The 27,650-nt window shown below is 38.3% G+C and overlaps 1 protein-coding gene across 2 annotated transcripts; it reads right to left on the bottom strand.

Annotated features, from left to right (window-relative positions):
• Positions 1-579: 579 nt before the first annotated feature.
• On the bottom strand, positions 580-27,398 carry CHODL (chondrolectin). Of its 2 annotated transcripts, XM_068931209.1 has the most exons (8): positions 27,265-27,398; positions 11,707-12,016; positions 10,814-10,971; positions 7,479-7,526; positions 7,008-7,091; positions 5,289-5,391; positions 2,764-2,842; positions 580-1,105 (listed from the first exon to the last, which is right to left on the bottom strand). In XM_068931209.1, the coding sequence occupies exons 1-8, from the start codon at positions 27,362-27,364 to the stop codon at positions 1,103-1,105; spliced, it is 885 nt and encodes a 294-aa protein (XP_068787310.1). In that variant the 5' UTR covers positions 27,365-27,398; the 3' UTR covers positions 580-1,102. The 2 variants fall into 2 exon arrangements, with proteins under 2 accessions (XP_068787310.1, XP_068787309.1); XM_068931208.1 differs by lacking the exon at positions 2,764-2,842 and having other exon boundaries at positions 27,265-27,390.
• Between the last annotated feature and the right edge of the window lie 252 nt (positions 27,399-27,650).

Below are 27,650 nucleotides of genomic sequence, written 5' to 3'. Positions count from 1 at the left end.
AAGACAACTTTAAATGCATTATAGTTATAAATCTGCTTATCAATTAATATAATTAATACTTTTCTGGCTATTAGTCTGAGTAATGTTGAGATGGATATTAGTGCAAGAAAAGCCATTTGTCTTCTCTCCTTTGACCCAATGTTACATTATTCCTAACGAACTATTATTAGCTATATTGAAACCATATTTAACCTCCTTTTACATAGATTTACCTAAACAAGTAATTTTAATCTTAAATTCTCAGCCATTGTGATACTTACCTTTTTTTCCCCTTTAGAATAGAGTACACAATGTTGTATTTAAATAACAACTAACAAAAGTTACATTCAAAGCATACCTCATTAATGTTGTATCACTGACCAAATGATCCGTGTTGTCTTTGGACCAACAGATATGGTCTAAAGATATGGGCGTTTACTGGCAAAGGGAATTCATCGTGTCAAATGACTTATGAATCCTTGAATTTTGGAACAGCGGCTCAATCAGTTGTCTCTACCAGTACGCATAATTTATGTAAGATAAGATAAAGTCTGGGAACCGAGAACTGTCTTAAAAGTATGCAAATAAATCCTGAACAAATGTTTTGTATCAAACATTTATGCAAAGATAAATAATTTTCTTACACTGTAAAATTGTCAATTCAATTTACAGTACATCAGCTAAGTTACAATGCAGGAGAGATTAAAGAAAACAAAGAAGTTGTACTGAACTACAAACAATCTTAAAACTGACGTACATTGTAGATATTTCCCCATAAAACCTTCAAATGTACTGTTCATTTCATCGCTCACTACTAGCTCACTTATGTCTCTTAGCAAACATATATCCTATATTTAGCATGGCATATTTTGTTACTGAATTAATAATCAAACATTATAGACAAAAAAATGATTTGAACATTTGCCTCAAGGGGGAGCTTACAGTTCATCTTGTTGATCCTTTGCAATTTTCAAGCCATTCCAAGCTAATGTTCTGAGATGACACTATAACACAGGCTCAGTCTTTTCAGTCATTAAATCATTATACCTCCATGCTACTGTCCTTCCTAGGCGTCTTTGAAATCCATAGTGTGGACTGGTTTGGACTGGTTTTTGTTCTTCCTTTACTGAAAAATAAAAATATAAACCGTTTTCAGCATGTGTGTCCCTCCGTGGTCCTCATTCAGGTTTGTGATCAAATCTGGATATTTCATCCCTACTTGAAGGCCATCTTTGTTGTTTACATAGCATAAATACCCCTTCTACAAAAGTGTTACGCCCATGCTGCACTAAGCATATCACCACAGTGGTCAGTCAAGGCAAGTAACCGTTACCAAAGCTATTAGACCACAGTGTTTAGGAGAGCTTCTCCCATGAACTGAAGTTATTCAGTCTATTTATTGCTTTCAGTTCACAATCATCCACACCTACACATATTGAGTAGTCTTTTCCAGAGATGGATATTGACGCTGTTTGACCTGGGTGGTGGGAGGCTACATGCTTCCCTCACCACAGGCCAGTACAATGGGGGGCCAGGAGCGCGCGCACCCCAGAGCCTGCGTCCAGTGCGTCCGGGCTGGAGCCCACCCGCCCAATGAACTACTGCATCCCTCCCCACCCTCATCCTGCAGCTGCACCTGTGTGACCACGATACACCAACGGGTGCTACCCTGTACACCTAAGCCAGAAAATCTCTTCCCTTCACCGTTTGACCTAACTTCTAATGAAATAATGGGATATGAATCAGACTCCTACTGATGAATGACTGTAGTAGAAAGCGTCCTTAAGCCTAGTTTTCACTCAAAACTGTTAGGGTTTTTGTTAATTAAAAAGATAAAACTGTTCCCAAAAGTACTTGCTCTGCAACATTGTATAATGTTCGGTCTCTAATATGAATAAGAAGCCCTGAGGTACCCTTTAAGTCAAAGCCAGTCTTTCCCCATGGCTAGCATCTTGTCTAGTACTACTGCCACAATGCACCACCTTCCCTCACTTAGATGGCAGACACTGACACTGCACTGTAATCTAGTGAAAAGAACAGGCACTTCATAAGCCACTGCAGTTGCATTTCAATCAAAAGGTTTTAGACCTTGGCCAGAATATTTTGCACTTTGATATTTTTTCCAATTATGTAAAAACCAAAGGAGGAGTACCCTTGTGCTACTACATAGTTCTGTAAATTGGAAGCCTGGGAGTCAAGAACCCAGCAGTCCTATATATTCAGATGCCAGTAAGTTTAAGTGAGTAATGTGAGTGAATTTAAGCTGATTTAAAGTGTAATTTAAGGGAGCAGATGGTACAGTAATTTTTAGTCCCTCCAGACTTACCTCTGAAGTCCTACAAAGTAATGCATTATGTACCTGAGCCCATTGAAGTAGCTGAAAAGACTCCCATTGATTTCAGTGGACTTTAGATCAGGCAACAATGCTATAAACAAAGCAATTGCAATGGATCAAACAGTTCCAGTATTCTTTCTGTAAGAAAGATTCACTAGTGCCTTCCAGATTAATACACCTAAAACCAGGCATATTTTGTAAAATTGTAATGAAATGCCTTGAATGGAGGGTCCTTGCCACAGAGCAAGAACAATTTCCAAACACCTTGGATCAGAACTTTAGCTGTCCCCACATGAACATACCTTCAGCTAACCTATGCTAATTTTCACCAGCTATACATCTGGTTCAGGAAATAGGTTTTAGTTAGAAAGGTAATAAGGTGCCATAAACAGCTTGAGGATATTACTGTTTTTACTATGAAATGTAATCATAGAAACTGAGAAGTATACCAGGTTGGAATTTAAACTTTCTGCAAGGCATTCAGATGATAATGGAGATGGGTCTTTGAAGCAGTTTCTCCTTGCTTCCCTGGAAGAAATGAAAGGGAGAGCATCTAAGCATGAATGAGCTGATCATTTCTACTAGCTACGAGGAAGATGTTTTTGCTTTGCCTTACTACTACCCTTTAAGAGCCCACGCCAGGCAAAATTAGTCATGACCTTTCAAGCTAGGCATGTCCTGGTTGGCCATGGATTGTGGCTTTCAGAGGAAAGATCACCGTGTTGTGGAAGCCTAAAAAAGAATGAGAAGTCAGGTTCATTTGGAAAGTTGGGGATCCCTCCTTCCCCAGCAGGACAGAATTCCTTCTCTAAAGCTCTGCAGCGTCCAGCTGACCAGTGAAAGTGGTTACTTCTTCTTTAGACTTGCTTTTTGCCCAGGAATTGTGTATTTGTGATGAACCAAAGTGATTGGCAAAATATTGGGTAAATACAGATGAAAATAAAGTGAGAAACATTTTTTTAAGAATTAAAATTCTTGTTTTGACAGATATAAAAGAAAATACTTACTTTGGAGATATTAGTATATTTTCTTTTGACTTAAATAAATTTGAAAGAAAAAGAAATTTTATTTTCTTTAATCAGAAGTTTTGGTGCAACCCAAAAATGAACACTCTGAAAATAAAAAAAACTATTTTAGTTCAAAATTTCCCCTTGTTTTTGTATCAGTTCACCTACCAAATCAATCAGCCAAACAGAAAAAAGTACAATTTTCCAAGCTGATTTCCAATATCTGTGTCATGCAGTTTCAAATTCTTGGAAGTTCAGAGGAATCATTTCTGGATCAATTGCTATAGCAAAGGCCTGATCTAAGCCCACTGAAGTCAACACTGCCGTTGCTATTGATTTCAGTGGGCTGTGAATCTCATCTTCTTGCTAGGACTATTTGAGAGCTGAACTGATCCTTACTTCAGCCTCATAATCCTTCTTTTTGGGGAGAAAAAGCTGCCAGAAGAGGTATCAACATGTATGCCATTATACTTACCAAGAAATTCAGGAGCTCTGTAATGTGTCCTAGATTTAGATTTAAATAATTACTATTGTTATACATAGGATACCTTTATTACTGTTTCTGCTCTGAGTTTCCATCCTTTTATCCAAACCTCAGCACTGGGACTAGAGAAACTTTCGTAAGCATGAATTTGCCCGCCATAACTGAGGTTGAAAATGCACATTTTTCTTTTCTTTATAAGAAAGTGCATGTAATTAGGATACAATTTGTTTTCCAATGCAGATCTCAGAATATCCTTTCTGTATGTTCACTCCTCTCAGTGGGACATGTTACTAAGGAGCATTGTGAACACCAGTGTATAATGATACAGATATGAGCAGACTGACATTTGAAGTGTTTTCTCACTTACAGTAAGGTTTTAAATATTTGCAGAAAATTCAAGATGAAAAGCCACAAAGATGGAAAATAAAGACTTAAAAAGAAGATGAAAATTTTTTAAATTTCCTAAGATATTCATATCAGAGAACCCTTATTAGTATTCCTTCCCTTTCAAGAGGGATAACAGAGCTTCTCAGATTATTACTGTTCTTGCTATTTTACCAAAATTTTTAGCCATAAACATGTTTCAGTCAATTATTTTTTTTCTGAGCTACATTAACATGAGAACACTTCCTGGAAAAAAAAAAAAAATCACAGAATGAAAAATATTCTCAAAAGTTTCAGAAAGATTAGCCCAGGGGAAGAAAAAAAAAACAAGCAAACTTATGTCACATCTTGATAGCATATTTTGAGAAAAGTAAAATGTCAAAGGAAAAAAAAGGTTAAAGCTTGAATTGAAACACATACCCTTTCATAGGCTAAAGGGTTTCTCATTTGTGTAGTAACACAACTGTTTGACATTGAATCTATGAAAGAAGATATAAAAAGTAAACAGAAATTGCAAGGCCTGTGGCTCAAAACACATTTTTGCTTTTTGTTTTCAATGTGTCTGCTATAATGGCCCTTTCTTTACTCTTACAGGATGTGCACTGAAACAGAAGTAACCAGCTGCTGGCCTCCCGCATTTATCCTTTGAATAAACTGCTCTTTTGGTTAGAAGATGAGGTGAGCCCTCCAGTTTTCCCTCTGTCATTGGAGACCCGACCCGACCCGACCCCCCCCCCCCCCCCCACCAGTTATTTCCCAAAGCCCAGATGCTGTATAGGTTGGAATCACATTGAAAGAGGTGAAGTGAAAATGATGACAGTGGCTCAGCATATCAAATGGTCAAAGATACACTTTTCAGAAGTAGGTAAAATCATAGTGGCAATATATACTTGGAGACCTAGAACTATTTTAGATCATTGTGGAAAGGCCTGAAGGCGAATGTTGAGCTGTAACAGCTGTAAACCGCTTGGATTTTAAGAGATGAAATGATATTCATTTGCATATTTGGCAACAGATGTAAGCAGTCTTTCAGTATGAATAGCTTGCCAATAGAAGTATGAATCCTGCATTATAAAACCAGTTCAGATCAGTATTTTACCTTTTATGAAGCATCTGGAAACAGCACGTCCCAAAAGCCACCAATATCAACAGCAGTAGCGGTATAGTGGGTATTACAACGTATATTAGATTTGGAATTATACCTACAAGACAAATGTTTCTCATTAATGCCTCCCATGTTGAAATATTCTTGACCATGTCAATAAAAGAATCTAGAGCAAAATATCAGAAATACATTAGCTTAAATAAAAGAACACTTCTGCATTCCTTCTATAGGAACAGATCCCAAAAGAAGAAAGATCTGGCAATATCAGTAACAAAATAATGCTTCCCCAGTATTATGTAAAATATGACCTTAAAAACCTAACTTCTGATATTTTCTTTGTGCATCAATGCAAAATTTCCAGCGTTGTGATTCCAAAGTCACGTATTTAACAAAGTACATTTCACAGCCTATTATTTTTACAGTGTAAATAACCTGTCTACTCAGTTGTCCTTAGATATTGGATTCTCACCCATGCAGGACCACAACAGGGCAAGCCCTGCTCTCGTCCCCTCTCATTCCTTTCTACACGCATATTTATACTGTCCCTGGCTAAAGGGGGGAAAACTGAAGCTACTCCCCTGCAGGTCTCTGGGAAAAAGGAGGAGGAAAGTGGTATGAGGCCAGGACTCTTAGTCACTGCATAGAACAGCTGACTGGGTTTAGTTTCCAGAGAGGATCCAATTGTTTTTCAGTAACTATGTGTCCATGTTTTATAGCAATAGGCATTTAAGGTACTTATTGTAGAGACTATTTCCTACCCATCATCCTTTTTTTGAACATATTTTCACTAGCAAGCATAAATATGAACATTTAGATACAACACCTGCTTGTTTGTTGAGTTTGTGTACAGCAGTATTAAGTTAGATATTGAATCTTTGCATGGTTCATGAAACTAGTAACACTGATTTCAAAATACTAATCACAAACAACAGTGGGAACATCAGTTAGGAAACTGGCTCAAATCTAGCCAACAGGGGTGGAAAGGGAATGACAACTTTCCATAATCCAGTGCTGGGGTATTATAAGATTCTGAGTGATGTGAGGAACACCTCAGAGATGTTCAGTTCTTCAAATTAAGGCCATGCTGCATTTCTCAAGAGTTGCCGGCCTCCATGCAGAACGTAAGTTGCTAAATACACTGGAGTGTGACAGCAAGTTCTTAGGCAGTCGCTGCCCACTTTCAAAATATCGAGCTTCATGGCTGTTGGAAACCTCAGCAAAGCATTTAGCTCATGTCAGCACACTGTCCTCCCTCAAAACACAGGCTACCTGGCAGAGCTATGGCACAGTCCTTATTTGGCAGATAACAGAACTTCATGCCCTATCTGTTAGGGAAAATTCACGTATGCCCTTTTTGTGAGTCCCAGTTATCAAATGTAAAAGCATATATGCACCATATGTTCGTTAGACACTTGAGCGTGGGTGGGAAATGAACAAGGTTTTGGCTATCACAACCTAGAAGATGTCCCATAGCTGGGTGATCACTGGGGAAATCTTGTGCCTTAGCAGAGATTCACCAAGTTCAATATTTGGTTTCTATAATTCAAAAAAAACCAAAAAAACCCACACACCACGATTAAAACTCTGGAAATGTTATTCAAGAGTATTCCTTTTCAAGGCATTTCCTGGAGCAATAGGTAGCTTCCTCCTATTGGCAATAATGGAAATTTTTAACTGTTTTACCAGAACACTAAATTCATATGAATACATTACCTGTTTCAGTAGCAATAACATGATACTGATCTTCTGGTTTGTTTGCATCATAAGGATTTCCAGCTGGCACTGTTGGAAAGATACCTGAAAAGGACATTAGATATTTTAGAACAACAGTAAGTACAAAATATGGCAGTTATATTGTTAAATAAATAATAATTACATTTGGAAAAGTGAACATTTGCATGTTCACATAAATGAACAATGTTCATTTATATTATTGGATATAAACATGTTAAAGCAATTTTATTGCAAAATTGGGATTACATCTGGAGCAAGAATTACAAGCACTGAACTATATCCATACATCTGCAGCTATTGTATACTCTCTACAGGATTCATTCCTCATATATTCCAGTGCTAATCTATGCCTGCTTTTCTAATTCATGCAATTTTTTGGGTTCCTGTAAGTTACTCTTACAATTATATATTTACCATTGCAACTCAATTTAATGCTTCAAAATATCTTACCATAATCTGGCTCCACTCTGTCTCCTAATTCTTTTTCCAAGACATTATCTGTTAAAATCAATAGTTGAACAATGAAAGAATGTGTGTAATAAATTTTGTACATTAGTTTGCGTGCAGTACCACAGAAGTAGATATAGTCTCCAAAACAAGAATTTCTTAATACTTCGGTATTTAGCAAGTGCTTCTTACCAAAGATTACTTGGAAATTAGTATCAATCCACTTTTAGTTCATACTTGTCTAAATTTTTTTAAAAGTGGTATAGTATAGCCTAGTTCCATTGTTTGGTGGCATCTGCTAGATTACTGCCTAAATCACTGAATCTCATACTATATTGTGCTGAATAAAACTCCTGGATTTAGTTTTTTAACATATCCAAAGTTTCATTCAGGCAGATGATCCAAAAACAGTTGGAGAGAGGAAGTGTTCTTTATTAATATTCAAGCCTTATTCATATTTTCAAGATAATGCTCCAAAAATATTAGCTATGAAGCAAAACAGAGAAGTGGAAGTTCAAGCTTCATTTGGTTTGGTTTTGCAAGAGGCAGCCCTAAAATACAAGCAACAAGCAGCGAGTTCTAATACATCAAACAATAAAGAAGTAAAGTTTCCGAAAGAGGAATGACAGCATCGTACTTGTAACACATAATAAACTGGACAATCAATTCATATCTGAGCCACACAGAGAGGCTTGTAAGTTTACCCATTGAAAGGATGGTCACAGATGTGATACCTGCATTATCGTTTGAATACCGTTCCTTTACTGTAAGATTATAATAATGCCACAGTACTACTAGCCTGCAGTTTAGAAGTGTCCTGATAAATGCAGAATGCAGAAATGAGAAATCAAACAGGCAATAAAGCTTGCTAGAACAAAAACAATTCTTTCATTTACTCTCGTAAAAACTGGCTGTATTTGGCCGTGATATTGCGTGACACCGCAATACCACAAAACTGAGTTGCTGGCTCTAGACAGCAGGAGAGGAGATGAGTTTTTAATTTGATTGCATATTCAAACCTACAGGAGCTGGTCAGGAACTAAATGTGGTTGCAATTGCCAACCTACAATTAAGTTTAAGATCTTGAAATGATCAATATGATTTAAAGCCAGACTAAACATTACAACACCAAATGTTGTCAAGGGAGGTACTATAAAAAGGACTTAAAGCAAAATAGAAATAACTACCAGAAGTGTAGCTGTGGCTTGTGTAAGACTGCCTAATGAGGCATAGCCCTGAATTCACTGCCGATACAAGTAGATGCAACTCCATTACTGCCACGTACAGCCTCTCAGTTTTGGCCTATGAGTGGCACCATACACCATATACTCAAAACAGAGGAAACAAATACTGCTGGTAAAATTGATGTGTTTTGTATTACAAATAACTAAAGCTGTTGCTATTACAGTAATTTGGAAGGAAAAAAGGTCTTTTGTGTGTTTCATTAACTTTTAGATAGTGAATGTACTCTTCTTACTTTGTGGTACTTTCTTTAGGTAGGTAAAGAAATGTCATATACCTATTTATATACATTTATATAGCTACTCTTCTCTTCCATGTGATAGACAAATACATTTCCGGAGAATAGTCTGCTTCACTAAAGAGCACAATTCCAGCAGCTTTGAAAAGTAAATAGCTACAATTTAGCAGTACTGCATTTAGCTCAATAACAACGTCAATCTTAACAACATTCTACCTATTGTTTGCATAATTGGTGTGACGTTACTCATTATACACTAGTAATCTACTTCTACATGGTAAAAGAAATATAAATTTGTTTTCACTGTTACTGTTCTGTCTTTTGTTTTCTGCTAACCCCAAGACACCTAGCATTTTTTGATGGTGAAAGCAACAGGAATTAATAATTCTGTATCAGATTACAACTGGAATGGGTAAGTAGCTCACTATTACAAAATAATTACTTCATTTATATGTTTTGTTTTTAAAAGATATAAAATACACTTGAAATTGAGCCATTTTAATCAAACCTGCATTTTCCAAATTAAAAATGTGAAATTATGTTGCAATTAGAATAACTTAAAACTTTACTTTATTCTCTCATTTCAAAATAATTGTGACTAATTGTAAAAATGATAAGGTATTGATTAGTTGCATAGGTCATTTCCCTGTATGGCATGTGTGACCAAGATCAGCAAGAGGCAGATAGTCACTAATATTTTTTTTGGTGAAATGTTTGAATATATCAAGCCTTCTAAGTATTATTTAGTATTTGCTGGCTTGATATCCCTTCTCATTAAGATATCAGAGAGTAAGAAAGTTATCTATCTGTCCAATAAGACTGGTGGAAGAAAACAGATGTGACAGATGTGTGTCTACTGATCTACTGACAGATGTGTGTCTACTGAGGGATTGTATTCATTGCTAGATCACGAATACAGAGATAGCAGGTAGGAAACTCTGCAGACTTAGATAGCTCAAATGGCTGCTAAGAGTAGGATTTCATATGCATGCTGATTCTGTTGAGCCAAATTTGTGATATCTCTATTTTTCAAAAGTACTTTGAAAATATTTGCATAATCCTGCTGAAAAACATGTTTTTCATTGTCTGTAAATACCACCAAAAGTAGAAACTGTTACAGACTCAACTTGAAGTTTGCTTTTCATGTCCTTTTTCTGTTTGCACAAAATTCTAGTTTATAGTCAAGTTTCCTATACTGGCATATGCAGAATCTATGTCATGTCTGGAAGTACGGCCAAATTGCATAAGATCTGGATTTTTCTGTCACCATCTGAGCTAGTATACATCTGCTGCTCATATGTAGATATCTACGTGTACAACTGCAGAATTTTCTTCGTGCTGTTCCAGACCTCTATTGCTCTCTTTAAGCCAAAACTTATAGAAGTAACTGTTACACATAAGTTCATATAAATTGTCAGAGATGTGCAATTGCAAGGACAGAACACTTTTTGCAGTATGACCAAGAGATGCTTTCGTCATCTTGCTTGATAAGGAGCAGGGGAATTAGGAAATGGCCACTTATAATGCTTTGTGGAGGTTAGAGTAACTAGGGAACGAGTTAAATCAAAATTAAACCAGGAATATATAACAGGTAAACTAATTTTGAAAAGAGTATTTATTATAAGGCCTCATTTTAATGGAGAAAAATACTGCATACAGATAAGTATGTACAACTTTCACTAGAGTACATGTACTACACCCCCTCTTAATGTTTAGTTGCTCACACACTAAATGAATCACTATAACATGCAGGTCTGATGGTGTCGCCACAAGATAACCTGCAGGTTCCTTCACAAAACAAAAGGCACTGTTTTTCTAACATTTCCCACATATGAAATATGACTTCAGTTCCACCTACCTGGGCCATACTTGCAGATAAAATTGTGCTTCATGTTACATCTATCATCATTCCATTGATAAAGATATGGCCCTCCCAGACCAGGGTTTGCAGTTGGCTGATGATACATCACAACACAGGCTTCACTTCCACAGGAAGGCTCATCTGTATACCAATTTCTAACCGCACACATAAGAATATTCAAATATTGAAGATTAAAGATTCATCAACACATCTAGGGAAGTAATTTACGTGCATGAAGAAATGTCAACCCCAGTGACCTCATTCTGTTTTAAGGTAAGCTGCATTTCCCACAGCTTCTCTGGGAAAGAGTTTAGGACGTAGGCTTCAAATCTCTAGTTCTTAAAAACATTCTCAACAGCCAAAGCACCTCTGCAGAAGTGACTCTCTGCCATTTCGTTATCTGTTTTCTTTCTTATCTGACCCTTACCTGTCCTTTCATTCTTTGAGTCCTGTAAGCTGCTACTATTCTGGCCTTTGGCTTAATTAAAGGCTTTTCAAAAGATGAGGTAGGAACAGAAGCATTTACATTAAGTAACATGCATTAATTTCCTTGCTGGCCTTCTGATTTGAGGTGGCCAGTCTTGCAGAATTTGTCTGCCTGCTTCCAGACCACATCCTAAATCCTCCGTGTGGGGCAGAAAATCTCTGAAAGCCGTTTAAAGGCAAACTGATGAGGTAAGAGTAAGGATAATTGTGGAGTGAAGCCACATCATGTCATCTTTCTATAGCTTCAGATACAAAACCTTGGCTGTCAGCTTCCTTTTACCTGAAGAATTTAGGAAGTCATGATATTAATTTCATGGGGCAGCATGTCTTCTTTCTTGTTTATAAAAAATTTAACTTGCTAACCATTGCGTTTTATTTCTCAGTGAGTGATTTCACAGACTCACCTAAATGGTGAAATGCTTCCATCAGCCCATTTGTAGAGGTCAGGACAAGCAGTTGTGGCTAGTCCATCGCCATTTCTCCACAGCCCAATCCAGAAATCACCATCAGAAATCCCAGAGCCTGATTTAGTGAGGTTTTGTAACATGTTTTCTATTAGCTGCTGTTCAGCTTCACTTTCCAAGCTCAGCAAAGCCCCACCATCCATTTCACAAGCTTGGCGGGCCTCCTCAAAGCCCACACGTCTAGACAAGTCCTGGAAATATGCTATCTTGTAGCACGCATGCTTGAAGTCACCATAACATACCTTCTGACCTGAAAAACACAAACACAAGAGTGTTTAGAGTATGGCAATAAATGTCGCAACTGAAAAATATAGCACAGCATGAATATAAGTGCTGTAGAAGGACATTTTTTGGTTTCTGTTTTTGTTTGGTTTGGGGGGTTTTTTGCCCCTCATTGAAAGGGCTGATAGTGATAGCGTTAACCCTGCTGAAAACCTTAGCTTGAATTTGCTAAAGTTTGCAAATATCACACAGTTCACAGGAATTGAGGGCTTTCTTCCCAAGGCCTGTAAAACTCTCCAAAACACTGAAGACTCCCACTAACTTCCAGAAAAATTATCTCTACTTAACGACTATACCATTGGGTCCCTCTGTTAAAGCTAGGATTTAGTTTGGAAAATACCCTCCAAACATTTCATACTAGTGGACCACCTCCACTTCTGCTAGATAATAGTAAAACTATTTGAGTGATCAGAACAAAGTATTTCAAATTCTCCATTTTTAGTGGCATGGAGAAGTCAACAGTTTCTTCAGTCTGTTATCTGACATTGAGAGGCTGTGTTCACATCACATGCATAGCTAAGTGAATTCACTTATCTACTGAACTCCATAAGGGGGAGAGGGCAGGGGAAGACTTCTGAAAATATGTAAGGAAATAAGCTAACCACCCTTTTTAAAAGATCAGTTTTTTTCAGCATGTGATTTTAGCATTGGAGAAGGAAAGTTTGTCAGTTTATTTTGCTAAGTAAGAACTACTGAAGAATACTTAAGTAACAACAACTACCAGACACTATCTAGACCATTTAGAAGCCAACAAATTCTATCATTTTACTGCCTGTAAATCTGAAATTTCAAAAGGATGATATTTTACTGTATCATACTATTTGTGCTCCCATCCTTAAGCTTTTACACCCATCCTCAAGCAAAACCAAATACATCACTATCAAGTAAATAACTCTTTGGCTTTACCTTTGAACAGGTTTTATCCTATCTTACCATTAAAAATATATCTATGTATAAAAAACACATTGTCACTGGGAAACAGAAACAATACCCTATAACTTTAGTTCTACATTTGCCAGTGTTTGTCTATACACAAAAAAAATAAACAGTAGTGAAAAATAAAGCCTAGAAGATACAATCATTCTTCTTGCTTTAGTGCTACTTCACGTTCATATTTAGCAACAAAGTAGCACACGCTTCTTCTGTAGCAGGTTGCATACTGCACAGTAGTTGATGGAAGTTTTGTCTCTATTTACAGGTGCACCGAGTATAACTTCAAGAATTTACAGAGAAGAATTGGGACTGCAAAGTTGCATTAACAAAGGAACATAAAACCATGATCATCTAATGCCTTCTAGCTAAATCTATAGGTAACTCAAATTGCTGGAATCTTTTTCATTCTGGAAATCTAAGTTATCTAAATCAGGGGCCGTAGGGATAAACACCCTATATTTAGTTTTTCTAGCATTTCCTATGATTCTTTTAACCTATCACTGAAACCTTTTCTTTATAACATCCTACCAAAATTCATCTGAGAGAAAAGACCCTCAGTAAGAGGAATGTCTTTCTGTCTCATTCTTATGTAGACTTGGCGAACAAACTTCTGAGAAGTCTTTTTTTTTTTTTTTAATCAGTAATTAACCTGACTAAATACTATAGGAATAAGAACAACTTAATGTAAGGACAAGCTTTTACCAGAGACCTGCCAAAAAAGCCAGACTGTGAGAGAGATCAGGAAGAAAGCACCTATTTGGACTTTCTCTGACAACGTCCTGACAATTCTGTGCATATCCTGATTCCCTTCCTCCCATTTCCCTTTTTTCTTCTAGATTAAGGGCCTTGTTATCAGTGAATGTAGTTAAGATCCACAGTCCCAGCTGGACTACGGTGCTGAAGGATCAAGAGTCAGACTCTCCATCATTACAGATGCATGTAAGATAATGTATTTGTTAAGACTTCTTTAACAAAAAACTAGCATCAGAGTAACAGATTTAAACACTCAAAAGCTAAATGTGAGAATGAAAGCTAAATCTGCAACCACAATTCATCCTGTGTGTGTGTGTGTGTACAAAATATATAAATGTATGTATGCCACAATTGAATCCTACTAACCTGATCACAACCTTTTTCTCTCCCTAGAACGCTAAGTCTCATTCACAGGATACAGAGTGCACAGTGAAAGAGAAGCCGTTCAACATTTTCACCCTCATTGTTTGGTGAGTGACTATGACTTATTGCACACTTATATACATATGTGTACATTGGCTAACAGCCAAAGGCCAGTACTGAATTACGTGAGACAAACATTTACAATAAAAGACGAATCACTAGTTCTAACGCACTAGTTCATATAATTAAAGGTTAGATTCAGAGCTTTAAATCAGGATCAGTATGTAGATTTATGAAGATTCCCCTGCCCATTGTTGTATTCTTTTTTCATTTTCCAGTGGATTCTTATGAATCTTTTATGACTTCTTTCATTTTGTGCACACACTTCCCATCAAACTTAACAAGCAAATTATGAGCAAATTCAGGTAATAAAATATCTCTACCATGATTTCACTCATGCAGGAATACCCAAATCAAATGAGTTGATTGGTCACTACAGATGTCAATTCGTACACTGACTCCCTTTCACGATAAAGTAGCTAGTTTCCCCATCTATTCCTTCCCTCGTCTCCTCCTCTCCCAATGTTTCTCATGCGTCTGAAGTGACCCTGTGCCCTGTTCCCATGCACGTTCTCTGCTTTCCAGTTCCCCCTGCTGGTGACTGTCTCAAAAATTGACTCCAATGACCTACCCAACAGGAAACACAAGTCCTTGCAGGCCAACTGTCTAAGCATCAAGAGCGTATTTATCTTCCAGATATGTGCTGATGGATCAGTCAGCTGCTGTTAGGAGACACATTACCAAACAGCACGTGCTTTTTGTGAGCAGCTAGATGGCTTACGTCCCTAAGCTGTACGCTCTGCTGTATACCAGTCCAATACTGAAGCGGCATCAGTGTCTAGGGTCACCTTCATTGCCCACATCAAGCTGGGGAAAGCAGGTAAGGGAATGTATGGAGCTGGGAGGACAGGCACTGGTGGTACACAAGGGCAATACAGCAGCTCTAGAGGTGCTGTTACAGCCCCAGACATACCTTCATTTTGTGGAGCCCAATAATAGCTTGCCACTACTATGCACTTGGAACAGGAAGCCTCCTTGGAGCTGTCCAGAATATAAAAGCAAAGGCCCAATCTGTGCCCAAAGGTTTTAACTTATTAAGCCTATTAGACAAAGCCTCAAAAATGTGTGAAGATCCTTATAGCATTTTCAAATTGATCTGAATAACTTTCGAGGATACCATTATTATTACAGATTTTTGTGGAGGATTAAGTAACTCTGTATATAAAGGTTCACTGATACATTTATTTTATAATAATGTTACAATCTAATCACTAAGTTGCTTCTGTCCCATTTGTTTCCCTCTACATCTGCAGCAAAATAAATAAAGTTTCTTCCTTACAAGCTGAGTGCTCATGCAACAAAATATAACCTCAAGACAAAATGGAGAAAACAGCAAGAAACTGAGAAATATTTGGGATGAAGACCCACCCTGTGTGAATGAGATGTCCGATGCAGAGCAGTAAACTTTTTGGAGAAAGCTGTGAATATTTGTTTATTCTAGTTAATTTAGTTCCTTCCATTTAGGAAGGAACTCTGAACTACTCTGAACTTCTCCTTTCTTCTTCTGAAGGGGACTTTTATCATCTTATCTGCTATAGCAGAACTAGTTCAATGTGTTAATGGAAATCTGGAATTGTGCATTAATAGCTAGAAAAATCAGTTGACATTTTAGTGCTCTTCTTGGAGCATGCTGAGATGTCAAGTTTTCAAGCTTCATTTTTAACAGCTTTGTCTCCCTGCTAATTTATGAACTACAAAGCAGAAACAATTTACCAGTGAAAAATGACAGAATGAACCACATATTGTATGGCAGACAAAATACACATGAAAACATTAACTATAGGCTATTTTGCCTTTTTCTAACAGCAGACAACAATCCACTCTTAATTCTAAAGTAACATTTGCTATTTCTACTTTTAAAGTTTAATTCCAATTTTCCTTCCTTCACCATGAATAGAAACCAATTTTGTATACAACTCTATTGGAACATCTCAAGCTAAGATACTATGCAACATGAATACATATAGGTAAGTCAGGCCTTTACAACCTTTCCACAAAATCTGCCCTAAGCTGCTTGGGAGATGAAATGAGACAAAGAAAAACATTGTGCTTCATCCCAGGGCATCCAGAAAAAGGACAAAAATGTAAATGTATTTACTACTCCCTTGAGCATGAGACCAAAGATCCAACTAATGCATTCTATAAGCTCTAAGAACTCATTCTTACTATTATCCCTTACAATATGTTTGGGCGTTTTCAGGCTTCAACCAAACAATGCCTCTATGTGACTTATCTGCAGATAGCGCATATGAAGGTGGAATGCTTATATCTTACTTTTAGGGAGTATATTTTCTCCTAATCTTTGACCCACCTTCCCTCACCCAAACGTAACAGCTCAGACCCTGGTCAGAAGAAGGCATAGGTACAGCCAAAACATTCACTTAGCTTGGTATCATGAACCCACATTACCTTTTCATCAACATCAGAGTCCTAGAAAGCAAACTTGCTTTCTTGCTTGTGAGAGAAGAGTGCAGTATTGAAGCAATGACTAACTGGCAGATGGGGAGACGGTGCTCTTTGCACTCTACCGTCTTTGAGCCGGGGTCAAAACAGCAAGACTAGCTCTCTTTGACTTCCTCACTGGTAGTTTCTTCAATTTTCTTCTTTCTCCTCCTGAATATATCAGGCATACCTCTGGCCTTGCTCCCTCAGCCTTGGCAATTTCAGTTGCTACAGTGCAGAGAAACTTGTCTGAAATTGCCGCACTTTCACTCACTTTGTCTCACTGTCCCATTAACAGAAGAAAACAGATGCACAGACTCGCTCTAAGAAGTGCTAGCCACCATCTTCCTCCACATGGAACACTTTTCATCCTTGGGTGTCACACAGCAGCTCCATAACAAAATGTTTTGATGACAACATTAAAATAAAAATAGCTTTTCATTCAGATGCTTGATACTTCATTAAAACATTTCTACAGATACTAATTTTGTGGAGAAAAAAATCTCCTTTAAGAGAATGAGAAACCACCAAACAAATAATCAGCTGGTATTTCAGTTAATTAGGTCTCCATTATGTCCTCATAATGATGCATCATTAAACACAAATAAGTTCTTTTAGGTCTGCCATGACAGATAAATTATACCAAAATGTCACTGAGAACAAAATTACTGACAGACTACCCAGCTCTAAGACTCATCCCCCTACGTGGTCCTAACCATGCCAATGGGGTGCACAAAGGTTGTATGGGAAAAGCATGCAGCGTGACTTAGCTTGAATTTTTGGAGATCTGAGGAGCTGCCCAGCAGAAGAGACGCTCTCCGCAAGAGAATCCTGTCACCCTTCCTTTCGAACCTGGGGAACAAACCTACAGTCCAGTGCCCCCTTCAGTTACTATTAGCACTCCCCTAGGAGATTAGCAGGGAACAGCAGCTGCACTCCTTTGTTTTCTCTTTTCAGACACTATGCACATACATAAAGCCTGCTGCAGCAAAGTCCATTATGTTTTCATACTGTGACGCCCCCTCCCCACTCAAGATAATGAATTCAGCAGAAAAAGCAACAGATGAACATTTGGTGCAGAGGAATGTGGAATATTTAACACTAGAGTCCCAAAGGTCAGAAGGAGGCTGATGGAGGCCTCTGAAAACAAAGTAAGAAAATAAAGACACAGACGCGAGTGAAAGAGATCGTGTATTAATGAAGTAATAATATGAATGAGATAAGAGTATGAGAGAAATATCAATATAAATTAAGCAAAATACTCCACTGGCTATATATGTTTCTCCCGTTGCATTGTAAATACTAGGCTTGGACTTCAGCTTGTGTGTATCAGCACATTGACCTCAGTGGCAGTGTAACCAGTGTTCAAAACACAGGACACAATTTGTTTTCATCTATCCTTGTTTCACAGTGTTCCCTGCTGAGTCCCTGTAATGCACTTTAGAATGTGGCCAATAAGTGGATAAAAGGCATTAAAACCTTCTAATTATATTTTAATTCAAATCTGATGCATTATATGTTACCTAACTTTTGTATCATCCAGTTAGATTGATTAGGTTCAGCTACTGGTCATGTTTTGAAATATTATGTTACAGCTGTTGATGTTTTACTGTAACATATTTGTGTCCATCCAGTCTACTGAATTTAATTTGTATTTTTGATGAATCATATTTTTTTTTCCTTGAATTACTATTGTGATAAGATTTCATAATTACATTCTGCCTTCATTTATGATAAAAGCAAAATTGCCATCTTCTCTGCCAAGGTTTGTAATACTGAAGATGCATTGCTCTCTAATTTAGTCATAGTACTCAATTTACAAATGTTTCCCAGTTCATGCGCCTGAGAAATCTAAGAAGTTCAGTGTGCTACCAATTTTGCTGTTTAAATACAAACTGCTACACAGATCATTTTGCCAGCCAGTATCTGTGTCAATATTCTCACAGCTATCTCCTCCACACCTTAGAAGGGTAGGCAAAAAGTACCTATTAACATCTACAAGTCTGCAGAAATAAGAGCCATTCATTATGGAGTCATACTATTTCTGGTTCAAGGGTTATAGCTAAGGGTCATAACAGTGTTTCTCTTACATAAGAGAGTGTGTGTGTGCATGTGTGTGTGTGTATAAAAAAAGTCTTTTTTCAAAGGTTCCGAGTCGCCTTCAAGGGCTTACATGAAGTACTTGGTACTTCATAGAAGTGCAAACCCCTCCTCCTCCCAAAACTGTGAGAGGCAGGGGCAAAGCCTACAGCCAAAGCCTGGCAGAAAGTAGAGTTTACTGGCTCATTGAGGAAAGCAAATCAGCATCTCCCCCAGCAATGAAGATTGTTTGTATGTGTCATGTCACTAGTTCAACAGTGCACAGACAAAGTCTAAGGTGGCTTAGAGTCTGGCTTCAGCCACCTGTAAGCCATTCATTGCAGAATGCATCTAACAGCCAGAGCTTTTACAATACTTTTCATAATAGAGTCCTTTTATTGATAAATTGTTAGGTATTAACATATTTAAAAGTGATAAGAGACAAAAATCTTGGTTGTCTCTCAAACAGAGGCTGGACAACCTTTCTTTAGTTATTAATCAACTAATATCCTATGAAACAGTAAAGATGATCTGCTAGAGAACCTCAGTCACCAGCAAAACAGCTACCTATAGGATTAATTTAATTCTCACACAGAAAGAATACAGGGAAAGATTGGAGAAGTTTTGAAGAAAAAAAAAAAAAAGTAATATTGTGCTGCATTGACTGCAGAGAGAGATTTAGTATAGTCAGGCAGAATATGTAACTACACAAGAAGCCGTTTGTCCAAGCTAAATATCTTTGTTTTCCTCTTTTGCCATAGATAAGTGGTCACGATTTTAGGCTCATCTACTGCTAAAATTGATTTTTCACCTGTAATGCCAGCCCTTATTTATATTATGGTGTTATGAAATGTTTTTGGGGACAGGGAGTTGCTCTCCTTATTTCTGAAGAACAGCTATTTCAGCTAACCAGCGATAGCTACAGTTGTATAAAGCAGAGCTAACAGAAAGAGCACAGTTTGGTTTGTAAAGTGGCACTGGGTAGTGCTGATATGAATATTAGCATTTTATCATTGCTCCCCTCACTAATACCTAACTGTTCCACGGATTTTGCCATCTGGCTGAATGCAACCTGCCTATCGTAGCAACAAGATAACTAGTCTGTAAAAACAGAAGTGTGCACATATGAATGCTGATATTCATCTGAACTGGTTACTTTTCTGCGGTTTATTAAAGCAAAGTAATTCTCTAGCCTCAGAATTTATACTGCTTTATTTCTTGGAAAGCTGGAAGCAAAGGCTCTTCATCCTGAAAGACATGGGTAAGTTTTTCCATTGTGCTGAATGAAGTGCTGGAAGGATTTGCATTTCCCAGAGCAGAAACCAAGTTTGTGTTGATTTTCAGAGTCAGGGATGCGATGTTTCAAACATTGGCCTGTTCTTGACAGGCTGGAAATAAGAATATCTGCCCTCATGAAAGGCTATCATTTTCCCCAAACATCAATAGGTTTATTCACTCATTTCACACAGAAAATATACACAAGTTAATTTCTTCTAATTAGCTTCACAGTACAGACTGCAGGAATCTCAGGTCATTGCTAAGAAGTAGCTTGATATCTAATCTCATTAGAAGCTAATCAGCGTTTCACTGTCCATGATTACCTTTGCAAAAAAACATACCATTACAATAATACCTATTTTTATGAAACAATGAAAGTTTTTAGTCACCCATTTGTCAGTGTCCAAAAAATAAGTTTATATAGTATCTCCCGATTGGTTTTGCTGGTCAAACCATTACAATCATGACATCTTTCTCTTCTAAGGGAAATACCTATTTTTGACACTGGTTCCATTTCAGATACTTAGCATTTCATAAGTGTAAAGCTCAAGACCTGTTTAGCTCTGTCAAAACTATTTTCTTACTTCTGATTATGTGAACTGTATGGGTGTAATAGCATAGGGCTGATTATGGCAGACAGCCATTCGCCTGTATAAATGGCAAGATGGTACTGCCCTTGGGTTTCATCCAGGCAAAAATGTCAACACAGCTGCTATGACAACCCTCTTAAATTGCAAGTTGACTTCTTTTCGCATGTTATGAAGGAACTGAGATGACAATGTCTGACCCATATTTCTTCCCTCCGTCTTTGAGGGGCCTGGCAGCATTGTCACTGTGAGGAAGACAGGGCCCTTGGCCTCCCTGAGCATGAGGAAGACTAGGTACTTCAGTTCAGCCCAGTTATCTACAGGGATTAGATGACTTAGGCTAGCATTTCACACAGAATATGCACCTTCTCAACGGGCACTGCAGAAAATCATCAGGAGCATCGGATATGAATACATCTTGCACATGAAAATGTTTATACTCTGGGACCTCAGTTTCCCTTACAGTTACACTTATTAAAAAAAAGAAAGTATTAACAACCCCATTCACCTCCATAGATTCAAGCAGAGACCAATAATAATACCTAAATGTCAATGCAACCTATTCAAAATAAGAGGAAATGATACATTAGAAAGATCTACACATATAGTCTACTCTGAGTTTACCTAGGAGTTAAACGCACTTACTACTGAAGCTGCTAGCAGTGATATCATTGTTTTCATTTTTCTGAAAAGCCTTCATCTTTCTGAAGTTTGTTTTATATATATACACACACACTATCAATATATGTACATACACATACATTTTGTTAAATATATCACAGCCTAAAGACAGGTCAAGAACGTTCCATTTGATCTGTTTAACAAAACAAGTGTAAGTACTAACATAGAAATGCTCTGACAAGACTACTGGCAATTTGAGTCTCTTCATTTATGGATTTCAGCGTGGCGGTAAAGATCAGAACAGATTTCCTATATATTTTTAGAAAGGGGTAACATGCCTGCTTAGTAAGTTGTGGTTAGCATTTTGCAGGCTCTCTTTCACAGAAAATGTAGGATCCAAATACCTTAAAGCAAACGTGTGACAACCTAGGGGAACAGGGAATGTAGTTATTGTCCTGTCCTAAACCAGCAGACATTTTCATACATACATAATTTTATATATATCAGTAATTTTACTCAACAGGATTTCTCAAAGGCTTAAATAAGCACTTTTGTGAGTTTTTCCCCTCATTCCTTATTTTTTATTTTTGTCTCTAGAAGGAAGTAGTTTGTAACTCTTTAGTCATTGAAATACATTTATCATTCATTTCTCAGGTATAATAAGGTATATCTGTTTACTTTATATCACATGTATATCACCCTGTACAGGAAAAAAATTAAGATACCTAGAGTGGGATTCATCACACAAATTTAGCCATCCACAGTGTAGCTGTGGGCATCTGGCCTGGCTCACCAACCTCACTGTACGAGCAACTGAAAATAAGCATTTCTGGTATATGCACTATTTTCATGCATGTTAAGATGAAGTTAATCACACTCTAGAAATTCCTACTTTTCCTTCACTGCCTATAAAATGAACCTAGAGTGATTAGCTGCATCCTGCAGCTACATTTACATTTAGAGCCATGCCAGCTGTTTAGTATGGCTCAGTATTCTTAAGATTGCTTGGAGCTGAAGGTCCTCCTGCCTCTTAGTGGTGGGACTGGGGGCTTCTGCAACAGTCTAATCATTTCAGATCAGTGAGTGCTTGGTGTGAGTACAGGACTGTAATGTGGAAGTGACTATCAAGTCATTGTTGCATCTTTTTTTCACATTAGTACTATATATTTTTTTCTAATCTATGAGACTAATTTATGACAAGAGAATGTCATTACCAAGAATTAGTTTTGAAATAAACTTACAGAATAGTGTTGTAAGTTTATAGATCCCTTTATGACTTAAGGCATATTTTCTGCAACAAAAAGCTTATGATCCAGAAGCTTCTTCTGCACAAGATCAGACCTGAACACCACAGGAGAAGAAAACTCGGAATCTGAGTCCAACAGGCAGGTGAGACACTGTTTTGTACCTAGCTGCTGCAGTGGGACAGCACAGTAGCCTGGTCTCACTGGGAGCAAGAAAAGGCCCTTAAAAGGGGTGCAGAACATTCATCCTGTCCCACATGTTATGGGTAGGAAAGTAGCCTCTCATCATCTCATAGTTCCCTTCATGCTTCCAATCCTAAATTTTTTCTCTTGAGATCTTAAGCCAAATTGAGGCATGGGGAGTACGAGGGATTGCCAGTCTCAAGAGTTTGAGAACTTCACTGCCTTACTCTGTCTTTGAACAAATCAAAGAGGGCAAATTGTACTCCTGGAAAGTGTAGTTGGCTCATCTGAGACAAGAGACCAACTTTTTGTCATTCTTTCTTCAGCCTCTGAATAGAGCTGCAATGCAGCCAGCCTGAATAACTATCCCTCAGAGGCAAGGTAAGCTTCCCAGAGTTGATATAGTGCGATTGTCTCTAATACATGCATTTGATTCCTGCAACTGATTTCTACCCTGCTATGGCATTCACCTACCATAAAGGAACTCAGGTTATCAAAACTATATTCTCATCTGAGAGATTGCAGTTTACCTAATACAAAATGTCTTTCCACAGGATATAAAGGCATTTCTTGCTTAGGAGCAGGAAATGCTCGGAAGAAACATTTATGTCCTAAAGTTATCATCTCATTTCACTTTAAGCTTAACCGTGTTCATTAAGTAGTTTCCAGCAAGTCATTGCTCAAGATAGGTGTCTAAAGAAAGAATTAATACAGGAGTTGAAGGGGGGTTAAGTGCCTGGCTTCCCTTGCAGTTTATCAGAAGGAAGAAAAAAGTCCCTAGTTTTTACAGAGACCTACATATGAACCAATCAAAAAAGACCTTTACCATGTGAATGTCTATTTCCATTAAAACCTTCTTTAGTATGGAATCAAATGCTGCCATTATCACCTTCATGACCTAGTTGTGAAAACATGGTAGTTTCACTCCTAAGTGTTGCGTTCAACTATGCAACTGTTACATGGATACCTTTTCTCAACTATGTTGGTAGGGTTTTTCTAATTTTCTAACTGTTTCAACTTCTCTCACATCTATAAATACAGTAAAACAACCTTAAGACTAACAGTCCATGTTCCTGAAAAGTAACAGAAGATTTTATCTACCAAAAACGCTCAAAGCCTGACAGGCCAAACTCCAGTTTAATAAGCAGGATAAACCAATTGAACTAAATTAAATCATGTCTTTTGAGAAAAGGTTTATGTTATCTCCACTCAATTCAATACCTGTGAAGGTACATCTTTAATTATCTTGCTTTACAATATTTTATGACCGTCTTAGATCAGGTCATAAGCTACATGAGTGAACACATCTATAGCCTTAAAGGCATCTGAAGTAAACAATCCTCTAGTTTAAGAGCAGCTTTTGTTGCTTCACAACCCGACAAATGTTTTTCCTCATTTTTATAGTGTTATATACCTAATTATTTTGGCATCAAAATAGACCTGTATTGCTTTAAAATACTGTACCACTATTTAATCTCCTGTGGATATTTTGCCATAGTGAAATATAAGATTTAAAAAGCCATCGAACTACAAAGTGCCAGCAAACAGCAGTCATTAAGGTATAATGTTTATGATTAAGACATAGGTTGTTAAATGGTTAGTAATAAGATTAGCTTGCATCTTTCCTGCCCAATAGATACTTAAAGTAATTGCATCTCTGCAAAGTGCATTATCATCACTTCAGGTTCTTTATGATGTCATGGGACAGCAAGGCGGACTCAGCTGTTTTTACTGACTCCACTTCGGTTTTTTCCTCCCCTTTAAGAATCAATTCTCTGGCAACACTAGATATTCTGATACAGGAGGCTGTGAAACATCTCAGTCCACTTCAATAACTGCAGTCCGTTTTTATTACTTCTATTTAACAACTCCCAGATTAAAGAGGACTGATAAATACCACCTAAGTGTAAGAGATCTGACACAGAAAATGTATTTGAGAGATTAACACCTTTGGAAGAAGAGAAATGTAACCCTGTTAGTTGAAGCAGTGGCATCCTGAAAAAGCAGACCCTTCCTTTTATGTCCTCCTGACACTATGATCAAAACTTACAATTCTGTAATTATTACTAGGTGTGATGCAAACTGAAGAAGTTCATGGAAATCTCTCCAAGAGTTTTGACTGGCACTCCAACCAGTCTGTTTCAAGAACATTCTTTGTGAGGGATGACATAGCTTATGCGGAAGAACAGTGGAAAGATTCCTACTTACTAAATATTACGGTGACTGAAGCATAAATAACAGTTTTCCAGTATGCTACATGTCTGTTTCTAGAAGACATAGGCTAATATGATTTGAAATGTGCACCTGTTTAAGTCTACAAACTGTTGCTTCTTATATACAGATAAGCTACATGAAGTGAGGAGAAAGTATACACTTTTAATAGTACTGCTTCTTGTTTGAAAGAGCACTGATACTGCTACACATGCACATATGGCAGGATAGGGGTGTAGTTCTTGCCAGAAACAGCAAGCTCCCCTGTCAGTATTTCAGAAGATACTTGTGCTCTGCAGGCATAATAAATACATTTGGCTATTACTGAACAGTATAGATCCCCTTTGTCTAATGCATACAACTGCAGCTAATGTATCTAATAAACCTTAACTTGTTTCCTCTATAACTGGCTTCAAATCCCCTTCTGTATTACATTAGCTGAGTATCAGTTAGCATAGTACAGTGACATAACAGATCCATCACATGCTTTGAAACGCTTCACAGTGAAAAATGGGGTAGAGCCTGTATACCTTCTAAAACCTGAAGTCTCATGTGCATCTAGGAACAGTTTGACTAAGTAGTATATATGTACATACGTTGTTTTAAAAATTGGAGCTCTGGTCAGTTTGGTATGTACGCCACTTAAACATGGAAGATTCAGTCCAAGGATTAAGGCCACAGAGCCACACATGTACTCCTACACAGAGGATTTTGATGCAAAATACAAACACAGGGATGAGCAAACTTCACTGTTCCTTAAAATAACAAAGCACATTGCTAAGGTCACATACAGTACAGCAAAGTTCTTAGGTTTAACATCATCATAAAGGTAAGTAGAATATTTCAGGATATACTTTGAGCAGGTATGATTTTTCTAGAAGTACTGCTACTTAACTATTGTTAAGTATGTAAGATGTGTTTGTATTTAAGATGAACAGTACATCTTCTTTCTACATATGAACTTGCTTCAAATAAGATATCACTGAAATGGTCAGCATCTATTCTACAGGTGACTAAGAGGAAAAAATACCTTAATTCAGTAACCAAGTGTGTTTAATACAAAAAACACTCTAAAACTAAAAACATGTTAAAGTCTTCTTGACATATCACCATTATAGCACATGAAACAATTTGTATACAAATAGCTTTTGTTGTTTTGGAACCAGTTTACAAAGACATATTCTTACCTGCATATACAGAGATTAACACAGCTTGCTAATAAGCAGTCAGATGTGTCAATCTTTATTTGAAGACAAGTGTAAGAATTTGTTTGTTCACTCCACATACATCCAAGAGCCTATTAGCCTTTCCATTAAGCCTAGCAGCTTCTGAGCATACATATGCTTGTGTGGCAGAAATGCACAACAGGATCCTAGAGCTCTTTAGCTAGCTTAAGTTCACGTTTTAGTTACGGACTATCTCTAGGGTACAGTCCTCCTCTTTGTTTTGTGGCAGCCCTCAAGAGACTTGTAACTATACCCACAGACAGTAAAGTTACAATTTATGCTGGATTTTAAGTTTGCTTCTTTAACTCCATTAGAACATGGAGAAACATTTCTGTATGGTTGCAAACAAGTCTCAACGTACTATTATTTCTCAATAACACACTGCACCAAGCCCATTCTCTCTTTTGAACTGCTGTGTTCAAACATAGGAGGAACTCTGTTCTTCAGGCTATCAATCAAATCTAAAAAGCTATCTGTAGAAGAGAATACCATATCGGCAGGAACTGATTTTAAAACGTTGCAGAAGTTTGACAACCTAGGTTTCTATCACTGAGGACACAGAGTTATTAAAGACACAGCTACAACAAGAGATGTGTAAAAAATGCCCAGTAAAAATATGAAGTTAATTTTGCCTACACACTCCAGAGAAAACTTCATTAACACCTTGCTTCTATACTCTCAATGAAGAATTTGGGTCCAATTGCCTTATTTTTAGTGATTCATCTTCCTTTAACCCTTAGATTTGTGCCTCCACTCAGTGCCTCGATAGCACAACCAAGCATGCAGTAACATCCAATGCAACATCCTCCACACAATTTGAAACCAGACCCCTTAGCAACACAGCTCCCTGTCTCGAGTACCATCTTTCCCCCAGCACACTTGCACACTACAGGGAAAAAAACAAAAACAAAAAAACACTACACATTACCAACACTGCCTAAAAGCAACCCGAAACTCCTTACTGGGCAGGTAAACTTCATTATTGCAACAGCGCCGGCTCAGCTGCCCAGACTGCCCTTTGAGGGGGTAGGTACCCCGAAAAAAAAAACAAAAAAAAAAGAGAGAGAGAGCGAGCGCCAGCAGCAGGGCTGCTGCGAGGGGGGGCTGCTGTCCTGCGCGGCCGCCCCACGGGGCAGAGCGGCGGCGCCGGCCCCCGCCCGCCCCGGCCCCACTCACCACTGAGGACCCGCACGGCGAGTCCGCTCGGCGCCCACAGCGCGGCGGCGGCCGCCAGCGCCAGCAGCGGCACCAGCCGGGCCCGGCCGGCGGCGACCATGGCAGCGGTGGCGGCCCCGCTGCCGCCCTCCCGGCGAGAGGCGCGGGGGCCGCGGACCTCAGCCCGGCTCGGCTCGGCTCGGCTCAGCGCAGCGGCCAACCGCGCACCTAGCCGCCCTCCGCGGCGCCGCCGCACATGCCCGCCGGCGGTGCGGTGCGGTGCGGTGCGGTGCGGTGCGGTGCGGTGCGGTGCGGTGCGGTGCGGTGCGGTGCGGTGCGGTGCGGTGCGGTGCGGTGCGGTGCGGTGCGGTGCGGTGCGGTGCGGTGCGGTGCGCCTGCCCTGCGCG

Source organism: Struthio camelus, chromosome 1 (assembly GCF_040807025.1).
Source record: "Struthio camelus isolate bStrCam1 chromosome 1, bStrCam1.hap1, whole genome shotgun sequence".
Lineage (NCBI taxonomy): Eukaryota > Metazoa > Chordata > Aves > Struthioniformes > Struthionidae > Struthio > Struthio camelus.
The sequence above is the reverse complement of the archived record's forward strand: the minus strand, read 5'-3'. Positions and strand labels throughout refer to the sequence as shown.

Bases quoted from the DNA above. Each gene is read 5' to 3' on its own strand.
- CHODL (XM_068931208.1), bottom strand. From the start codon at position 27,364: ATGGTCGCCGCCGGCCGGGCCCGGCTGGTGCCGCTGCTGGCGCTGGCG. The intron at 10,972-11,706 runs GTGAGTCTGTGA...GTGTGCGGTTAG, and splicing joins GGAAGCATTTCACCATTTAG to AAATTGGTATACAGATGAGC. The intron at 5,392-7,007 runs GTAATGTATTCA...TTTGTCTTGTAG, and splicing joins TGTTATTGCTACTGAAACAG to GTATAATTCCAAATCTAATA.